Here is a 21,412-nt window from a genome sequence, read left to right as displayed (position 1 = left end):
ACACTTGCTGCTCGGGTAATACCAGTGGCATGGGATGAGGCCCTTAGGTGGGCATTTAATTGTCCAGTTAAAGAGCAGCAAAGAGGGTGGAACCCTGCTTGAAGAAACTCAGATTGCGAGGAGTTAAGAGCAATGGGGAACCTAGCAATGGGAAATCCATTGAGTTATACTCAGAAGATTGAGAGCAGTGACTTTGGTTTAAAGGGGATTCTAGAAATCTCACCTTAGTGAAACAGAGAGGAGAGATCCCATTTGTGAGAGGAGCATGAGATTGTAGTTATCAGATTACCTTTCTGCTGACAGTCCTGTAGAATGCATTCATTTCCAGTAGCTTAAGAGGGATCACCTTTTCTGTAGCTTAGTGTTTAATTGCCATTTAAGTAATGTTTAATCAATGTTAGTTTAAGTTTGTTTTTAAAGTAAGAGTTTTAAAATGTGGAAACTTGCATGATCATTTGAGTTGGTGATGGCAAATCTCTTACTTTTTAAAAAATATTATCAATGTCAATAAGGATTATGAATACACACCACCAGGTTATAGTCCAATAGTTTAATTGGAAGCACACTAGCTTTCAGAGCACCGCTCCTTCATCGGGTAGTTGTGATAAAGGAGCATCGCTCCGAAAGCTAGTGCTTCCAATTAAACCTGTTGGACTATAACCTAGTGTTGTGTGATTTTTAGCTTTGTACACCCCAGTCCAACACCGGCACCTCCAAATAAGGATTATAACAGTGTTGTTTTATTGTTTGATTATTGACTATTTCAGATTCAATACTACACAATAACCTTCATCTAAGCTGTATGAAATATATTATTGTATATTCACAAGCAAATGAGTATAAGTGACAGTTTCCAGAATGTCCCACTGCAGACTAGATCATGGAACATTATAACAGCTCCAACTATTTGAACATAGGCTTTGAGTTATGTAGCAAAATATTGGATTAGAGGAAATATTTGTTGTATATCTCCAAGGAAATGAACTTGGTCTAGACATTGGTTTATTGCAAAGTAATCTCTGGATCACAAAGTAAATGTCTTGTTTGCAATAGAACATAATTTTTGTGCCTGTTTTTATTTTGGCATTTTATAGCTTCCTCGTAACAAGTGGGTTCTTCAGTGGCCTGGACAGGTGGTGATCTCAGTGTCGACAGTCTACTGGACCAGTGAGGTTTCTGAGGCAATAAGAGATGGAACCTTGCCAGTAAGATGAAAATATGCTCTCATTCATATTCCTTATTGATTACTAAGTCACAACTTACAATAGATTGTAAACAATGACGTTTTTGCAAGGTGAGGAAGCAGGGAGGAGACAAAGGTAACTGTTAGCAATTGGGAAATGGAATAAAGATCGCAGCCTTTGGAGAGAGACTGTGATGTTTCTCTTTAATTTTGTTCCTTATTTTCTTCTGACCAGTGATTATATTGTGTATAGCTGTAATGCAACTTTTTTTTCTTCATTTCTCTATTCTGTAACCAAGGATTGTACCTTGGTACCTTTGTACCTAAGATGACATGGGAAGTGAAAATTTATAAACTTGTCATTGTATTCATTTGAGTGCATGTGACAATAAAGCTAATTTAATTCAATTCATTAGAATTTCTAGATTCCACTGTCCCCTCTGTAATTGTGCGCTGGCTGAGTAGATATCTTGTCTTTCTTTAATCTTGTGCTTTTTAAAATTGTGGACTGAAATTAGAAAGAACTGTTTTAAGACCAATGTTTTAAAGGATTGCTACTGTTTTGAAAAGCAAGTGACCTGACACTTACGATAAGCATCGTGTAAGCAGCTGTATGAACAAACAGTACATTGAAGAAGTTGTAGATTAATTGGAGCTTATGAGTTGTGTACAGATGCAGCTGGATGGCATCAAGGAGCTGATTGGTCTATGGACTAGTGGCCAATTATTGATGCCAAAAGCCTTTTGCTTGCCAACAACCATATGATCGGTTTCCAGATAACTGAACAGTAAAGTGTTTTGATCTCCATCAGCTGAGGAGTTGTCTACGTAGTTGACCATTTGAAAGTTAAAGAAAACCAAGTTTTCTTTCCCTTAGCAGCTGTTGTAAACTGTGACTTTTACCTGATAGGTCAGATATCTTTTATAAGTGAACCAGACACTTTGTGTCTCTTGGTAGCCAGTGGAAGCATCTGGAGAAATGTGAGTGGGAATCGCCATTGTGATGATCATAAGGATCAACTTAGCAACTCATGAATGCTGACCATTGAACTACTTTCCAGGTTTCTTCCACCTACAAGCTGTTTATTTTATTGGTGCTAGCACAGCCGTTGGGGTTAGAGGAAGTACAGAGAAAGCCAAATAATTCAGATGCTGAAACATTATAATCAGGCAATATTCAGTTACAATTAAAGCAGAAAACGTGTTGCGGGAAAAGCGTAGCAGGTCAGGCAGCATCCAAGGAACAGGGCTTTTGCCTGAAACATCAAATTTCATGTTCCTTGGATGCTGCCAGACCTGCTGCACTTTTCCAGCAACACATTTTCAGCTCTGATCTCCAGCATCTGCAGACCTCACTTTTTACTCTACAATTAAAGCAGCTCATGTATAAGGCAAACAGGTTTAGTAACATCGAAGAAGACTTGGAAGTCCTTTATTTGAATAAACTGACCTTTTATGGAAAAATCTAAAGCAGGTGGAACAAAACTAACTTTAGATTTTACTTTTAAAGATCGCAATTTTTTTCTCAATTGCTACACCACTTGATTGAATCAATAACTCGACATATTCTTGTTATTTTGAAGGAATATCTAAAGAAAAGCAATGAACAAATCAATGAAATTGTGGAGCTAGTGCGTGGAAAGCTATCAAGTGGAGAGCGTATGACTCTCGGTGCCCTTACTGTCATCGATGTGCATGGTAATTGCTATAACTAATTATAATCTCTAATAATCATGAGGAAATAACAGGAAGTGTTTGTTTCAACAATATTGCATTGTCATTGAATAATAAAATTACACAGAAGGAGCCTTTCGCCAATTGAGCCTGCAACTCCAAAAATACACTAATTCTACCTTAGTCCCACTTTCCAGCACTAGGCACATTGTTTTGAATTTTATGACACTTCATGTTTTCATCCATTTTTAGAAGCTATGAGGTTACCTGCCTCAACTGCCTCAACTAGGAGGCGGCACGGTGGATCAGTGGATAGCACTGCTGCCTCACAGCATCAAGGTCCCAGGTTTGATTCCAGCCTTGGGTGACTGTCTGTGTGGAGTTTGCACATTCTCCCCGTGTGGGTTTCCTCTGGGTACTTCAGTTTCCTCCCACAGTCCAAAGATGGCCAGGTCAGGTGAATTGGCCATGCTAAATTGCCCCTAGTGTTAGGTGCGTTAGTCAGAGGGAAATGGGTCTGGATGGGTTGCTCTTCGGAGGGTGGGTGTGAACTGTTGGGTCAAAGGGCCTGTTTCCACACTGTAAGGAATCTAATCTATCCTCTCAGATAGTAGAGGGGCACAATGGGGTGTGAACATGTTTATGGAAATTCTATGGTCGAAATGCCCGAAATGTTGATTCTCCTGCTCCTCAGATACTGCATGACTTGCTGTGCTTTTCCAGCACCACACACTCTTGACATTTATGGAAATGCCTCCCTGTGAGGATATGTTCTTGTACCTTAGAAGAGAAAGAGAAGGAGAAATTGAGAGGAAAACTATGTTTAAATGGTGCCCTACATATGCCATTGTATGTTCTGTTTCTGCAGCACGTGATGTGGTCTCTGAACTAGCAGATGCTAAGGTAGCAAGCCTCAATGATTTTATGTGGATTTCACAGCTGAGATACTACTGGGAAGAGAGTGATGTTATTGTCCGAATGATCACCACCGTTCTGACTTATGGCTATGAATACCTGGGTAATTCTGCAAGACTTGTCATAACACCTCTCACTGATCGATGCTACAGGTACTAGATAGCTCACATTATTTCTCTGAAACAAATTGAACTTTGGATTTTCAAGGAAGGAATTGTTGAATAGGATTTCTTTGGCATCATAGGGCAGAGAATAAATAAAAGTTGATTTATTGTATCTTCACAAAGACTGCCATTGCATGAAGATTTGCACTGTTTCTGGGGCCGGTTAGCTCAGTTGGCTGATTTGCAATGCAGAGTGACACCACCAGCACAAGTTCAGTTCCACCTTCTTGACCATGCCCCTCACCTGAGGTGTAGTGACCTTCAGGTTAAATCACCACCAGCTGCCTCTCTCTCTCTAATGAGATAGCAGTTCTCTGGAACTGTGGTAGCATTACTTACACAAGACATTGGTGTATAGAATGCAAATTGGCTAATCTATCAATTTGCTTCTGGCCCTCAAACTTTGCTTAAACTTTAATCTGAAATTATTAAAGTTATTAGTTTAACCAATAACTAAAATACTTTGGTGTTAATGTCACAATCACTCTATACTTCCTGTGAAGAAATGAAAAGAACATAGAGAAAGGAGATTGATGAGCAGAATCCAACGATATGCAAGTTAGCTGGATTGGCCATGGGAAATGTGTAGGGTTACAGGAATGGGATGGAGGGGCAGGTTTGGGTGGGGTGCTTTTGATAGGGTTAATATGGACTCGATGGGCTAAAATACCTGCTCCCACACTGTGGGGATTCTGTGATCTATGGTTTATAAAAGAATGTCCTGGCAAACAAAAGGAACTTCTCAGAGAATCTTGTGGACTGGTGTTATTTAGTTATTAGTCTGAAATGATCCCTTTCAGAGATATTGAACTTTTCCAAAGTTCATGCAGTTTCTTAAAGGTGTGGCTGAGATTCAAATAAATGTTTATTTTTTATGTTGATTAAATTATAAGCCAAAGAGGTCTGAGGATATTCTTTTTAACAGAGTTCCTCCAGGCCGATTTTAATTCAATTTTGGCATTGTTGTGGAATATACGTGTCCTCCAGACAAAGGTATGGTTTTGGGATTTCTCAAATCAGTTCCCATTGAGCACCAAGACCATGATTCAAAGTTGTCAGTATTTGGTAATATTTCAACCTTGGTTGTAAGTTTCCTTTTGAGATTAAAGGCAAATTTAAAGGGTGATTGTTTGAACAGTGTTTGCCCTGTTTTAGTCAGTGCAAAAGTGCACATGTTTTATTATCATCAATGTTCCTTTTTATACTGGGGTGTCTCTTTGACCAACTACAGTTCCTGGACTTTTTCCATCCGAGCCAATGAAAAGTTGCTGGAAGAGAGTTTTCCATCACTGTGGCCAAGCAAAAAATGACAGCTGTTGGCCAAGCACATCATCAGAACAGAGGAGCAACCTGCCATTTGCCAGTTGGTAGCGTACTCCTCTGGCACGGGAGTAACACGGTATAAACAGGACAGATTTACTGTCAATGGAAATTTTTAAATTTGTTAGTATGCATTTTTTAGGTGAAGGAGCATCTTGTCTTTACCAGGCTTAGTAACCTCTTTGTTCTACACTGCTACAGACTGAAGCATGCCAAATGTAATATCATGCAAAATTACTGTAAACACAGAATGTAGGTAATTGACTGAATCCATAAGATCCATGTATTATCTTTAGGTGCCTGATTGTACTTTTCTTGTGATGTATCTAGGACGTTAATGGGAGCCTTGAAATTGAACCTTGGAGGAGCACCAGAGGGGCCTGCTGGTACTGGCAAAACAGAAACTACAAAGGATTTAGCAAAAGCTGTAGCCAAGCAGGTAACCATTATCACTGAATGTTACGTGGGGATTTGCTGCTGATTGAATGGTTTTTCTACTGAAATAACAATTTCCCCTCCTCGTTGCATTTGTTTATTCAAAACCCACACCCACAATCCCATTTCAGTTGATTTTGCTGTCCTTCCCTTTTTATGTTTCAGATCTTTAATGTTCCAGGCACTTGTTATGACCCACTTAGGAAAGCCCTACTACTCCCAGTTAATGATCCAGTCAAAGTTCACAAAATCCCTGATTTACAATCAATGTTACAGAAAATGCAGAAAACCAAATGCCTGTACTTAACAAAAACTATTATACAAGTAAATTTCAATCACAAGCAAGTATGTACTTCTACTAGTTAAAACTCTAACCCTCTCCCCCCCCCAACCTTTTTAAATCTCCACAATTACATGCAGAAAAACACAGAAATCAAAAAATGGTTTTATGTGTGGAGAGAAACATAACTGGGAATGGAAACCACAGATAAATATCACCAGTCTCCAAGATTCTCTGAAATGCTTCTTTTGTTTGTCAGGATTTTCTGTTCATTCATCTCCTTTCTCTCGGTTCTTTTTATTTCTTCTCAGGTGGTACAGGGTGATTGTAACATTAACAACAAAGTATTTTAGTTACTAATTAAAGGGAACAGCTTATAGCAACTAGTAGGAGAACATAACTGACTTTCTTCAGGTGTCAGGATATTATTCTGCACAGAGAAAGAGAGAGAGAGAGAAAGAGAGAGAGAGACCAATTGGCCTTCCAGTAGTCCAAATGCTTTTCACCGTATCATTCACTCCCACAAGCTGTTCAGCTGTTAAGGAACCACTCAGACAGTTGCTATCAGGCTGATGATCTTTAGCATCCATGACTAGTCACAATTGCACAAATCAATCAGCTATATGTTTCCAGCCAAATCTCACTGTACGCACACTGCTTGAACAAATGATTTGGAGATGCTGGTGTTGGACTGGGGTGTACAAAGTTAAAAATCACACAACACCAGGTTATAGTCCAACAGGTTTAATTGGAAGCACACTAGCTTTCGGAGCATCACTCCTTCACTATCACCTGATGAAGGAGCGTCGCTCCGAAAGCTAGTGTGCTTCCAATTAAACCTGTTGGACTATAACCTGGTGTTGTATGCTTGAACAAAGTGGGAGTGTAAAAACCACATACACTGAATTTCAGTAACTTGCTTTTAGAAGTGCAGCAATTCCTTTCAAAATCAAAAATACATAGACTAAAATTATATATTATTTACATAGTCAATATTCCTCTAATTTCAGCACTGACCATTCAGGCTATTGATTCTTCACTCACTGCATTATATTTGTTTGTGTAATTTGGCGGTGGATGGCTTCTGCCTCAACCCACCTGCTGGCTCTGTTAGTTTTTACAATTACAACCAACCCCAATCTCATGCGTTAAGTGGCGAATTTCATTGTGACAAAGGATTGGCGAACTTCACTTGAAGACCCAGCCCCACACACACTCCCTGGATACTTATGTAGTTGAATTTTAAAGGAATAGTCATCCAAATCACAATTATTGGTGAAAAGTTGTTTGTATTGAGAATCTGCCAAATGAGTGAAATAATTTTCTCTAATCTAAATTGATTTTCAGCACGTTGTATGAGGATGGTTACTTTTAGTGTGGCACGCAGACATGGGCAGAGATGTGGGATATGATAGAAAACGCAATCCAGATGGGTATCACTAACAAAGCAAATTACAAAAGGGTTTATATGTGGTTATGGCAGAGCTTACAGACCAAATAGGCCTGTATCTTTAAGACAGTTATACAACACAATGATACATTCTAATATAAAGTTACCTAGCCTCCTTCATCATGGAGTCAGTGTAATATGTACAGTCAGCTAATTGTATGTAATGTACAGGAACATCAGTAACGACAGAATCTAAACTCTGCAGATCTGTGACTATCATAGCCGTGTAAACAGTTAGAGTTGGAAATAAACTTCAGAACCCAAGATTATGGTATATGTTCTGTGGAACAATACACAAAATCATAAGGGCAATACATAAAATCATAATCATATTTTGTAAAATATAACTTTAATGATCTGTGTTTTGAATGAAAGCATAAGATAATTTCACTCCAAACATGTAGCCAGTTGGATCATTTTATGGCAACTCATTTCAAAATCAACAGAAAAAATAAAAACATTTTTAGAATTTTTTTGATTTGATCATGGGATGTGGGCATTGAGGCAAGGCCAGCACTTACTGCTCATTTCTGGGATAATTGTTCCAGTCAGCAGTGTCTTGATTTTGAAGTTATTGTTGTAGCTTTCAAAACTTTTGATAGCCACATTCTCTGTCTCTCTGTAATCTTGTGAGTGCCACTAGGTTTGGAGATATCCACACTCCTTCAGATCTGTTTTTTTCTGCATTCCCAATTCTAATTGTTCCATCGTTGGTGGCCGTACTTTCCTTCTAGTCTTCAACTTCCCCGAAGGCTCTTAACAGGATTGAGGATGTTTCTTTTAATGGCAGATTCTAGACAAGGGATCATTGTTTAAAAATGAGGCATTGCCCATTCAAAACAGAAAGAAAGGGGGTGAATTTTTTTCTTTCAGAGAGTAATGAGTCTTTGGGATACTCTTCCTCAAAAGGTGGTGGAAGCAGAGATCTTGAATATTTTAAAGAGAAAGATGAATCAACTCTCATGAGGCAAAGAGGTGAAATGTCTTCAAGTCGAGACAGGAAGGTGGGATAATCAGACCAGCCATGAATTTATTAAATGGTGGAACCAGAAGAGAAAATGCTGTAAAATCTCAGCAGGTCTGGCAGCATCTGTAAGGAGAGAAAAGAGCTGATGTTTCGAGACTAACTGACCCTTTGTTAGACTCGAAGCGTCAGCTCTTTTCTCTCCTTATAGATGCTGCCAGACCTGCTGAGATTTTCCAGCATTTTCTCTTTTGGCTTCAGATTCCAGCACCCGCAGTAATTTGCTTTTATTAAATGGTGGTGCAGACTAGATGGCAGGATCATTAATCTTATCACCTCATTTTTAAATACGAGACAATTTTCTACAATAAAGTTTAACAGCGCAAACATAACATCAGAGAGAAACTGATAGCAAATGAGGCTACTGGCTGAATGGTGTAAATTGTCTAGTAATTTGTGGCAAACTGCAGCTAGTGCAGTATCTCTTCTGTACCACAAATTACAGGGTTTTTCAATGTAGTAACAACTATGTCACTACTACTTACCCAGCAAGTTCTGTATCATTAATTTATCGCAGATATGCCACTTGTAATGGTGGCAGTCACAAAGCTGCCCTATGTTGGATGTTGCTGTTCAGTTTAGAATTTAACTTCACTCACTTTTCTTTGCAGTGCGTGGTCTTCAACTGTTCTGATGGTCTGGACTATAAAGCCATGGGGAAATTTTTCAAGGGTCTTGCTCAAGCTGGGGCTTGGGCTTGCTTTGATGAGTTCAACAGAATAGAGGTAATTAAAGAGATGAAGACAGATAGACTCACAGAGTCATAGAGTATTGCAGACCAGAAGGAGGCCATTCCACCCATCGTGTCTGTATCAGCGTCTAAAAGAGCTACCCAGCTAGTCCTATTCTCCAGCACTATCTCTGTAACCCTCGAAATTCATCACTTTCAAATATATAACCAGCTCTTTTAAAAGCTCAAATGGAATCCCCCTCCACCACTCTCCCAGGAAAAGTATTCCAAATCCTAACAACTCTCTTAGTAAAGAAGTTTCTCCTCATCTCACTCCTTTGTCTCTTGCTGACAATCTTGAAATTGTGACACCACATTACTGACTTACCAACTGGTGGGAACAGAATATCCTTCTTTATTCTGTCAAAATTGTTCGTCCCTTCCCTCGACCATATTTCTGGGATGGCAAAATACCATACTTCCATGTATTAATCCAAGCCATTAATTCACCAGTCTTACCTATTACACTCCTAGCATTAAAGTAAAGACCATTCAGCCTTACTCTAGTCTCTTGATACTCAACATAGCTGAACTCACTCTGACTTGCTTCCATTGTTGCTTTGATCCCTAGGTGGAAGTGCTTTCTGTAGTTGCACAACAGATTCTCAGTATCCAACAAGCAATTATACGTAATCTCAAAACATTTTACTTTGAGGGAACAGAGCTTTCTCTCAATCCGACCTGCTCGGTCTTCATTACCATGAATCCTGGGTATGCAGGACGAGCTGAACTTCCTGACAACCTTAAGGTAAATCTCAAGCATTCTTTTCTGATTTTATGATGCATTACAGTGTGGAAGTAATCCTCATCGCTAACTTAAATTTGGAAATAGTAGTACCTAGCAGACATATAAACAAACTGAACAGAGATGTTTAGAAGATACTTTTTAAAACGTTCACCTGTGGGATGTGACTGGCTGACCAGCATTTATTGTCCATCCCTAATTGCCCTTGAGAAGGAGCTGCCTTCTTGAACCGCTGCAGTCCATGTGTTGTAGTTAGATCCACAATGCCATTTATATATATTACACGGTGCAGGTTGGTTTTCTAACTATATTTTTCAAACGTGTTCCTAACTGTTTGAGTACTGGAAATAATATTTTGACGTGTGCTTTTTCTAGTGATAGTAATGAGGTCAGCCAGGTGGACCAAGTAGAAGATGAGTTCCCTGACTGGGGCTACTAATCTGGTTTAATCAGCGAGCCTTGGCTGACAAACATAGGAGTGTCAGATGTTCTGTTCACTCTGAGAGCTGGCTCTGAGGAAGCCAGACCAGTGTCAAGTACTATGCAAGTGTGCACAAAGGGTGACTTGGTGGTGGGATACCAGCCTCTGTGAAGTTATTACACGTTTATTGCGGTATGTGCTGCATATCTGAAAATTAGTTCTCTTCTTCCTTCTCCCTTCTTTCAAAATGTTACACAAATTAGGGCCAGACCATTAGGAGAGACACCAGGAAGCACATCTATACACAGAGGGTGGTGTAGTTTGAAACTGTCTTTCACAAGCTCTAGTTGATGCTCTATGAGTTGTTAATTTTAAATCTGAGGTAAACAAATTTTTGTTTAGTGAAGTTGCTAAAGGATATGAGCCAAAGATAGGTATGTGGAGTTAAGCCACTGAACAGCCATGATCTCAGTGAATGGCAAGGCAGACTCAAGGGGCTGAATGGCCTACTCATGTTCCTATGTTCCTAAAGATGAGGATCAATGCTAGATTTGAGACACCAGCAATGTTGTGGAGTGGAGAGAAATGCCTCTTGAATTGATGGTTAGATTTCTGCTCTTACTTCACTGTCATTGTCTTGTGGCATAGTGGGTAGCATCCCTTGCTCTGGGTAAGGCCTTCTCCAGGAGTTACCGGCCAAACAGAATGTGAAATAGTGGGTACAATTCTATAGCCGATGCAGGAGCAGTGGGAACAGGTTGTATAAGCACTTAGATCACTAAAGGTAGATGGACAGTTGGGCAGTAAAAAAACATAGTGCCCTTGGCTTTATTAATAGGAGTATAGAGTACAAGAGCAAGGAGGTGACGTTGAACTTCTATATGTCACTTGTTATATCGCAGCTGGAGTTTTGTGTCCAGTTCTAGGTGCTACATTATAGAAGGAATGTTAATGTGTTAGAGAGAGTACAGAAGAGATTTACAAGAATGGTTCCAGGGATGAGGAGCTTTTGTTAATAGGATAGACCTTAGCAATTGGGACTGTTCTCCTTGGAAAAAGGAAGGCGAAGACGAGATCTGATTTGGAGATGCCAGTGTTGGACTGGGGTGTACAAAGTTAAAAATCACACAACACCAGGTTATAGTCCAACAGGTTTAATTGGAAGCACTAGCTTTTGGAGCGCTGCTCCTTCATCAGGTGGTAGTGGAGTATAAGGGACCTTATATTCCACACGAGAAGAGGAGATCTGAATGGGCAGATTAAAGTAGATACGAGAGGCTGTTCCCACTTACTAAAGAAACAAGAACACGAGAGCATGGATGTAAAATAATGTGTAAAAGAAGCAAGTGTGATGTGAGTAATTATTTTTCACTCAGCAAGTATTTAGAGAATAGAATGCACTGCTTAGGATTGTGGTGGAGGCAAAGTTGATTGAGCCATTCAAGAGGGAATTGGATGATTATTTAGATAAAAGTAACATGCAAGGAGAGAAACAGGAGATTGGCTTTAGGAAATGATGCTCATTTGAAGAACTAGTATAGGCATGATGGCCCAAAGGGCCTCCTTCTGTGCCATGAGACTTCTGTGATTCTGTGGAAGGTGAATTCATAACATGGTCAAACAGGTTGATTGTCCATTTGTAACTCCTTCCCGAGGGCAGGTTGTCAGAATGGGAGAGTGTCCCAACTAGCTGTCCTGCTGAAGGCAATGACTAACCGTTGCCAAATATCTAGAAATGCTGACCAACCTACTGGAAGTCAATACTCCAATTTTGGAAGCAATGACAGAAGACAAGACAGACAAAGCACAGTTGACATACTTTTACACTGTAGAATATTTTAACATTCACTTGATGCTGTAATTTTCCAGGCATTGTTCCGTACAGTCGCTATGATGGTCCCAGACTATGCCCTGATTGGTGAAATATCTCTTTACTCAATGGGCTTCATTGATTCGCGAAGGTAAGGATATCCTTGTGGCCCTAAGCATGTCTCATCTGTGAGAAAAGTGAAATACTGTGGATACTGGAGAGCTGAATTAAATAAAAAGAACGGCAAGTGCTGGAGAACTCAACAGGTCTGGCATCCTCTCTGGAGATAATAACAGAGTTAACATGTAAAGCCTAGTGTGACTCTTCTTTGGAACTGAAGAAAGATCCACAGTAATGTGAATGACTACCAATTGCCCTCTGAAATGACCGAGGATGCCATACAGTTCAAGGGCAATTAGGGATGGTCAACAAATGCTGGCCTTGCCAGTGACATCCACATGCCATGAGTACCACCAGACCCCACATATTTTGGTAAAGCCATCATCAGAGATCACCAATAACTGGATTGACATTTTTGGGACATCAAGTGTGTACCCATATTGCATTTACATCATTGGTTACTGATGTCACATGTCCACGTTGCCAATGTATCAGTTTTAACCCTAGCTGATCACCTGAAGTTGATATTACCCATCTGCACATAGTTTCCCTCTTGGGTCACTGCTTACATTGAGCTCACAGACAGACAATATAACTTAAACATGACGTTTACTAAAGCTAAGTGTGGAGTTGCTGCATTCAATTGTTATTGATGATGTAACTCTCCTGTCTAATGTTGTCACCAATCTCACTGCTAACTCTGTACGTTCTTAAAATTTAGTTCTTTAGACACAGTAAAGTAACATTTATAGCAAAGTAGTTTGTTGGCTGCACTCTTCTTTTTACCTGTTTGCCCTACACTCTTCTCCTGTCTAGTCTCTCCCAGAAGATTGTAGCCACCTATCGCTTGTGTTCTGAACAATTATCATCACAGCATCACTATGACTATGGGATGCGTGCAGTGAAGTCGGTCCTCACAGCAGCTGGAAATCTGAAGTTGAATTTCCCGGAAGAAAATGAAAGTGTTCTGCTATTGCGAGCCTTGTTGGATGTAAACTTGGCGAAATTTTTGTCTCAGGATGTGCCTCTATTTCAGGTATACTTTGAAAAAAAACGACTGTTTCAAACAAGAAATATTGGTCTGACATGCAGCACTTATTTATCAAAATTTAGCATACTAAAATGAAGCGGATAATTTTTTTATTCACCCCTGGGATATGGGTATCACTGGATGGTTCAGCTTTTATTGCCCATCATTGGCTGAGAAGGTGTTGGTGAACTGCCTTCTTGAGCTGCTGCAGTCCGTGTGCTGTAGTAGACCCACAATGTCCTTAGGCAGGGAGTGATTTTAGCACAGTCCAGAAGTGACAATATTAAATGACTGAGAACAAAAATGCTGGAAGTCACAGGCGTCAGGCAACATCCATGCAGAGAGAGCAAGCTAACGTTTTGAGTCCAGATGACTCTTTATCAGAGCTGATGTGAAGTATGAAGAGACAGCATTTATATGATAGTGGGGGGGATGAGTGCTGGGGAGAAAGGGTGTTGGAAGTGCAGATTGTGAAGTGCAATTGGAATGTTAGAATGACAGAACAACTACCAGACTGGAAAGAACAGACAGTACCACTGGAGTGTGGGAGGGGAGAGAGGACATGGTTACAGAGAACGCAACAAGCACAGCTAAAAGAAAGGGAAGAAATGGAAATTAGTTCACAATTTGAAGGTGTTGAACTCAATATTAACTCCAGAAGGCTGTAAAGTGCCTAATCTGACGATTAGATGTTGTTCCTCCAGTTTGTGCTGTGATTCGCTGGAGCATTGCAGCATCCCGAGGACGGACTTGTGGGCATGTCAACAGGATGCGGTGTAAAAAGGACCGGCTGTGGGAAGGTCGGGTCATGCCTGCGCACGGACTGGAGGTGTTTCCCGAAGCAGTCACCCAGTCTGAGTTTGGTTTCTCCAATGTAGAGTAGGCCATGTTGGGTGCAGCAAATACAATACACAAGATTGAAGGAGATGCAGGTGAAATGCTGCTTCACCTGAAAAGACTGTTTAGGCCCTTGGATGGTGAGCAGGGAGGTGGTGAAGGGGCAGGTGTTGCACCTTCTGTGGTTACATGGGAAGGTGCTATGGAAAAGTGACTTGGTGTTGGTTGTAGAGAAATGGGCTAGGGTGTCCTGGAGGAAATGGTCCCTGCAAAATGCAGACAGGGGAGTGAGGGGAAGGTGTGTTTAGATATCAAGCAGGCACAGAATTAATAGGCAGAGAGATCAAAATATCGTATAAATGGTGTGACTGGAGTGTTGAATAATAAGCTTTTGCAGGTGATCAAAAGTGTCAGATGGTATGAGTAAAGTGTCGACAGCTGAATAGTAAGTGAAAGGGATGATCTATATCCAATTAATTCAGCTACTAGTCCTGCATGATCCACCCTGTATCCTATGACTTTGTTCCCTGTTTGTAGAGTCCTCAACCACAGGAAGCATCTCCCCCTCCATCTAGTCTGGCCAGCCCAGTTAGCGGTTTATACAGTTCAATCAGATTCCCTCTTATCCTTCTAAACTAGTGAAGACAGACCGATTTGAACCAATCCCGCCTCCTAGGACAGTCCTTCCACACCCACAATCAATCAGTCTAGTAAACTTCTAGTAAACTGCACTCCTTCAATGGCAAGTCTGAAATTGCACACATTAATCCAGGGGCACTTTTTTCAAAGCCCTATACAGAACTGCAGCAAGTATTATGGCCAAATAGGTTGATTGCTATATAACAGCAAAATACTGTGGATCCTGGCAAAATGAAATAAAATGTTGGATGCACTCAGTAGATTTAGCAGCATCTGTGGAGATAGAAACAGAGCTCATGTTTCAAATCTGATGTGAGTCTTCTTCAGAAGTTCTGAAGAAGAGTCATGCCAAACTTCAAGCAGACTAGTGGTTTGGAATTACTTGGGTTTTTAAAGTTTTGTCCAGGTCTAGGTATACTAAGGGAAATATGGGAAGCATCATTGGGTCAGCGTGCATAGTTATAATAAAAAGCTACATCATTCATTGTTAAAACACAATCTCTCTCTCGCTCAATCTCTCTCTCTTGTTGTTCTAGGGAATTATATCTGATTTGTTCCCTGGTGTTGAGCTCCCAGTCCCAGAGCGTGAGGTTTTCCTAAATGCATTAAAGGCCAACATCAAGAAAATGAAACTTCAGCCTGTTCCCTGGTTTATTGAGAAGATTATTCAGGTGACTGTAAATTCTTTCAAGCTGATGAACTGTCTGTTGGCTTGTCTTTTGCAAGAGGCAGAGCTTATTTCTGTGAATTTTCAGTGATAGTACTTCCTTTTCCAATTGTTACCCTCCCTTAACACTTACAAATGATAAAGAAAAGCAAAATACTTTGGATGCTGGAAATCTAAAATACAAGCAGAAGTTGCTGGGATAATCGTTCAGGTCTGGCATCCTCTGTGGCAAAAATTAACATAATGAGCCTGAAAATGAAAAAATTGGACTCTAAAACAATAACTCTTCCAGAACAGCTACGTTTCTCCAGGATTTTCAGTTTTTACCCACAAATTATAAAGAGTATTCTTCCTCTTTATTCCCAGAGATAATTACTAAGAGTGGCACTATCTCCTCAGGATTCACAAATGGTCAATTTACTAAGACAAACTACTGTGCTACTCACTAAATAAGGCCAATAAATTAAGGTCTTTCACAGTGAACTTTCACATGACTAGGGTAGAATTTGTGGAGACATAAGATAATGAAAATTATAGGGCAGCACAGTAGCTCAGTGGTAAACACTGCTGCCTTACAACGCCAGGGACCCAGGTTTGATTCCAGCCTCAGGCAACTGTCTGTGTGGAATTTGTGCATTCTCCCTGTGTCTGCATGGGTTACTTCCAGGTGCTCTGGTTTCCTCCCACAATCCAAAAATGTGCAGGTTAGGGTGAATTGGCCAAGCTAAATTGTCCAGGAGAAAGTGAGGACTGCAGATGCTGGAGATCAGAGCTGAAAATGTGTTGCTGGAAAAGCGCAGCAGGTCAGGCAGCATCCAAGGAGCAGGAGAATCGATGTTTCGGGCATAAGCATTCCTGAAGAAGGGCTCATGCCCAAAACGTCGACTCTCCTGCTCCTTGGATGCTGCCTGACCTGCTGCGCTTTTCCAGCAACACATTTTTTGCTCAAGCTAAATTGTCCATAGTGTTCAGGGATGTGTAGGTTAGGTGTATTGGTCAGGGGTAAATATAGGATAGTACGGTATGGGTGGGTTACTTTATGGAGTGTTGGTGTGGACATGTTGGGCTGGAGGGTCTGTTTCCACGCTGTAGGGATTCTATGAAAGATCAACACAACTGGATGAATAAGCCAAAAAGTATTCATAAAAATCATGAATCCTGATGAAGGAGCAGTGCTTCAAAAGCTTGTGATTTCAAACAAACCTGTTGGACTATAACAGGTGTCATGTGATTTCTGACTTTGTCCATTCCAGTCCAACACCAGCACTTCCACATCAAAGATTTGCTTGTGTTTGGAGCTGTTGGAAACTCATGTATTTTAAGTCAATTGCATCACTCTGACCAAACATCACCATTGAACTAAAGGATAGGCAAGAGTGTGTTTAAAGGGCATTCAAGCCATTCTTGAAATGATTACTGACGTGGTTTTAATGCTGCATTAACACTGCACCCTGCATTATAATCACCAACACATGCTTGGCACTCCATTGCTTCTTTAAGCTTGCTCCCCTCTGATACCCCTTGTGATACTGTTAAATCGTAGACTTACTCCCTTCCTTCGATGTTGTTTGTCCCATGTCAGCTTTCATTCACCACGAATGCCCCCTTATTGCCCCTCTGCCCCTCATGAAACTCACCTTTTACCTTGAGATCCAATCCTGTCCCTCTCACTCCAGTTACCATCCTTCTGCCCAACTGGCATTAGCTGCTTCATTTCCTAAGGTGTGTAAGGACCCCAAGGAAAATCCTAACCCTAGTTGGATCAATGAGGTACTCAAACAAAATAAATCATTAGTATTGAAAATGTCTTGACTATGTTTTAAAACAACAATTTGTCCTTCTGCATTATTTGCAATCAACATGAAAATAGTGAAGAACACATTGATAAGATGTTTGTATTAAAGCTCTTTTTCCATAAAAATCAATCATTGATCCCAATAAATCTTTCAACAAAGTTTCTAACTTTCTCTTCCCCACTATGAACTTTGAATATATATCATTGCCATTCAGTTCGATATCTACTCCTTGGTTTGAACTTCTTAAGTGGTGTCCACGACACCAAGATTGACTGTCAAAGTCACTGGATATATTGTGGGACTCTGCCTATGATATAACATCTAACTTCATGCTTTTCAAATTATAATGATCTTTGAAGTGGTTTATTACTCCATTCTTGATTTCCATTTCTCACACATGATCCATTCCTGTGATTCACTATTCATCATTACCTTCATAACCTTCCCAAGCTACCCATCTAATCTATCTTTAATAAGCCTTTAATATCCATCTCCACCAAATTCCTACACGCATGCGTACACACACACACACACACACATACACACACAATTCCTTGTGTATATTTTTGTAAGCAATTTAGTTATCTGCTATTGCTTTGCTATTTCTAAATCACTTGGTACATTGATAACTAATCTTCATTGTATCTACACAACCCCCACAGGCTCAACCTTAACTCTGCAGCTCATTATGTCCAAATTCATATGATCCAATCCTCCAATTTCTGTCCATTGTAAGTCCTCTCTACTGTTATTCCATTCTCACAGAGGTTGCTCATTTTGCTGACCCCTCACTTCATGAAATTCCTTCTGCATTGAACCCCCTTCAAGAACCTTAGAATTATTTCCATCTTCAATCACCGATGGATTTGTAAAGCTACTTGTTAAGGTTTTTATAGTTCGGTGGTAGAGGCCCTGCATTGGGTTCAAGTCTCAGCTGCTCCCGATGTGTGCCATTACATGTTTGAACAGGTTGATTAAAAATGTTTTTTTAAATAACTGTGTCATGATTCTGTATTATTGTAAAGTTTTGACCTTGACAATGTATTACATGTACATATTCTCGTGTATGCAGTATTGCTCCTTTTGTTTTCCTTTCTCTTTTATTGTTCATAAACATAGCTGCAGCTCTGATGCTTTTGCAATTCTGTAAGAGGTCAAAATCTGGGTGTTCTTGTGGTGTAGTGGCAGAGTCCCTACCTCTGGGCCAGAAGACCTAGGTTTGAGTTGCACCTGCCCTGAGGTGTTCCATAACATGCCCAAACAGTTGATTAAAAATGTTTTCTTTTACATTAGTTTTAAATTTCAGTCTCCAACTTCTACCATATGAGGGATAATAATTGTGTTGCAAAAAGCATTTAAAGTTAAACAATGATCTACATAGCATTTAAATGAATTGTGCATATCTGATTGGTTATGTGTCAATATTTCAGTAAGAAACACACCTGAAATGAACCATGCTGTTAACTTGTATTTGCTCCATCAGATTTATGAGATGATGCTGGTACGTCATGGATTTATGATTGTTGGTGATCCTTTGGGCGGTAAAACGTGCGCCTTCAAAGTGTTGGCAGGAGCACTTGGTGACCTGTATGCAGGTAACTATTTACTAGTTACTTATATCGCAAAAGACAGGCTGCATATTTGTAATTATGATAAATAAATATTTCATACAGTCACACAACTAATACTGTGCTTTTTCTTATGGGACAATTGTTTGATTAAATGGACTTGAAGTGCTGCAGTTTTAGATTTCAGTCAGTTCTACATTCCAGGGCATTGCCAACTTTTTTGGATACAAATGCAGTTTGTTACTTTAATGCTGTACATAGACTCATAAAGATGTACAGCACGAAAGCAGATCCTTCAGTCCAACTTGTCCATGGCAACCAGATATCCTAAATTATTCTAGTTTCATTTGCTAGCATTTGGCCCATTTCCTTTTAAACCCTTCCTATTCATGTACCTATCCAGATACCTTTTTAATTGTACTAGCCTCCATCACTTCCTCTGGCAGCTCATTCTGTACCTGCACTACCCTCTGCGTGAAAACGTTGCCCCTTGAGGTCCATTTGAAATCCTTCCGCTCTCACCTTAAACCTATGCACTCTAGTTTTGGACTCCCCTACCCTGGAGAAAAGACGTTGACTATTCACCCTATCCATGCCCCTCATGATTTATAAATTTCTATAAGGTTTGACCTCAGTCCTTGGCACTGAAGGGAGAATAGCCCCAGCCTATCCAGCCTCTCCCTATAGCTCAAACCACCTCCTCCAGCAACATCCTTGTACTTTTTTTCTGAAACCTTTCAAGTTTCATAACATCTTTTTTGTAACAGTGAGACTAGAGAACCGGAAGTGTACTTTAAGATAATGAAGCAGAACTAAGCTCTTCAAGATTTTCATTACCATTTGACATGAATGGGATCATCATTAGTACTCTCATTAGTGTCGTCACCTCCGGACATACTTTTAATTGTAACCTGTGTTTTTTTATGATTTGAAGATGTTGGTGTTGGACTGGGGTGTACAAAGTGAAAGATCACACAACACCAGGTTATAGTCCAACGGGTTTAATTGGAAGCACACTAGCTTTCAGAGTGACGCTCCTTCATCAGGTGATAGTGGAGGGCTCAATCCTAACACACAGAATTTATAGCAAACATTTACAGTGTGATCTAACTGAAATTATACATTGAAAAATCGATTGTCTGTTAAGCCTTTCATTTGTTAGAATACCATGATAGTTTCACTTCTTTCATGTGTAAATCACAAAACCTTTTTTAAAAACCTTTTCTCAGGTTAGCTATTAACAATGGGTTGTTAATAATATGTTGTCTAGCTATCACCATTGTTAACAGCTAACCTGAGAATGCAACGTTTTTAAAAAAGGTTTTGTGATTTACACATGAAAGAAGTGAAACTATCATGGTATTCTAAGAGATGAAAGGCTTAAGAGACAATCGATTTTTCAATGTATAATTTCAGTTACATCGCACTGTAAATTTTTGCTATAAATTCTGTGTGTTAAGATTGAACCCTCCACTATCACCCGATGAAGGAGCGTCGCTCCAAAAGCTAGTGTGCTTCCAATTAAACCTGTTGGACTATAACCTGGTGTTGTGTGATTTTTAACTGTTTTTTTTAGAAAGAGTAAATGCAGCAAAAGGATGACTGTGGATTTTAAGTCAGTGGCTGTTTGAAATCCTCGAATTTCACACTTGAAATTTCATACTACACATGGAGAAATGAACAACAAACTGAAATGTGATCTCCCGTGAGTTTCTCAGATTGTGACCGTAAGTGGGAGAACAGGTATCCGTCTGGTCGAGAGGCATGTTTGCCCTTTGCCCTTTCAAGAATACACAGGATCAGGGGATAAGAGCAGGTTTGAACTCAGGTGTGTGTGCTAGTGCTCAAATCCTGTCTCCTAACCTGGATTTGAGTGCTGATGCACTATGAAAGTCAAAGAACATCCTCTAATCACTTCTGCATTTCAGGTAAAGGATTCCGTTGTTCTCAGTGCCAAACATTAATGCAAAAAGAAACAGACAAAAGATTTTCAGCTAACCTGCAAAGTTGAAAATCTGACTCAACTGCTCAACTGTCAATGTTCCATGACCTACTATTCTCAAATGACCTAGAAACTGACTTGTATATTTTTAAACTTTTTTATTTTTATGAACTCATTTTGAATTTCTATTCTGTGCATATATATGTTGTGTACTGATTTATTCTTGAGTTTAGTGACTAATAAGCTAACTATTTCATTTATTCAAGAAAACCTGTTTAAATTGGCTCCATTTACAAAATAGGTTCATTTGAGTCTGGGAGAAAGGTAACCAGAAGGCGGAAGGATCTAGCTTTAAGATAACCTTGTTGCAGCCAACTAAAGAGGCAGGTGAATGAAGAGTCAGTTCATTTCTCCTCACTTGGATCTTAACAATTTGAAATAACCTGTCTGGAACTGTAACAAATTGAGGATCCATGCCAAGTGTTTGGTGTGAAGGATGCTAGTCAAGATTAGAGTGGTGCTGGAAAAGCACAGCAGGTCAGGCAGCATCTGAGGAGTAGGAAAATCAACGTTTTGGGCAAAAGCCCTTCATCAGGAATGCTGCCTGACCTGCTGTGCTTTTCCAGAACTACTCTAATCTTGCCTCTGATCTTTAGCATCTG

General features: G+C 39.9%; 1 protein-coding gene across 1 annotated transcript in view; it reads left to right on the top strand.

The window, feature by feature from the left end:
* Positions 1-21,412, top strand: part of dnah3 (dynein axonemal heavy chain 3) — a 187,519-nt gene that overhangs the window by 87,916 nt on the left and 78,191 nt on the right. Inside the window, exons 25-34 of the mRNA XM_060840939.1 lie at positions 1,095-1,205; positions 2,767-2,881; positions 3,726-3,924; positions 5,587-5,695; positions 9,057-9,170; positions 9,747-9,923; positions 12,211-12,302; positions 13,088-13,307; positions 15,314-15,448; positions 18,724-18,835. Of these exons, the coding sequence (XP_060696922.1) occupies positions 1,095-1,205; positions 2,767-2,881; positions 3,726-3,924; positions 5,587-5,695; positions 9,057-9,170; positions 9,747-9,923; positions 12,211-12,302; positions 13,088-13,307; positions 15,314-15,448; positions 18,724-18,835 (1,384 nt within the window). The remainder of the gene's footprint in view (positions 1-1,094; positions 1,206-2,766; positions 2,882-3,725; positions 3,925-5,586; positions 5,696-9,056; positions 9,171-9,746; positions 9,924-12,210; positions 12,303-13,087; positions 13,308-15,313; positions 15,449-18,723; positions 18,836-21,412) is intronic.

This window comes from Hemiscyllium ocellatum, chromosome 20, assembly GCF_020745735.1.
Source record: "Hemiscyllium ocellatum isolate sHemOce1 chromosome 20, sHemOce1.pat.X.cur, whole genome shotgun sequence".
NCBI classification, from domain to species: Eukaryota; Metazoa; Chordata; class Chondrichthyes; order Orectolobiformes; family Hemiscylliidae; genus Hemiscyllium; species Hemiscyllium ocellatum.
This window is presented reverse-complemented; position numbering and strand designations above follow the sequence as displayed.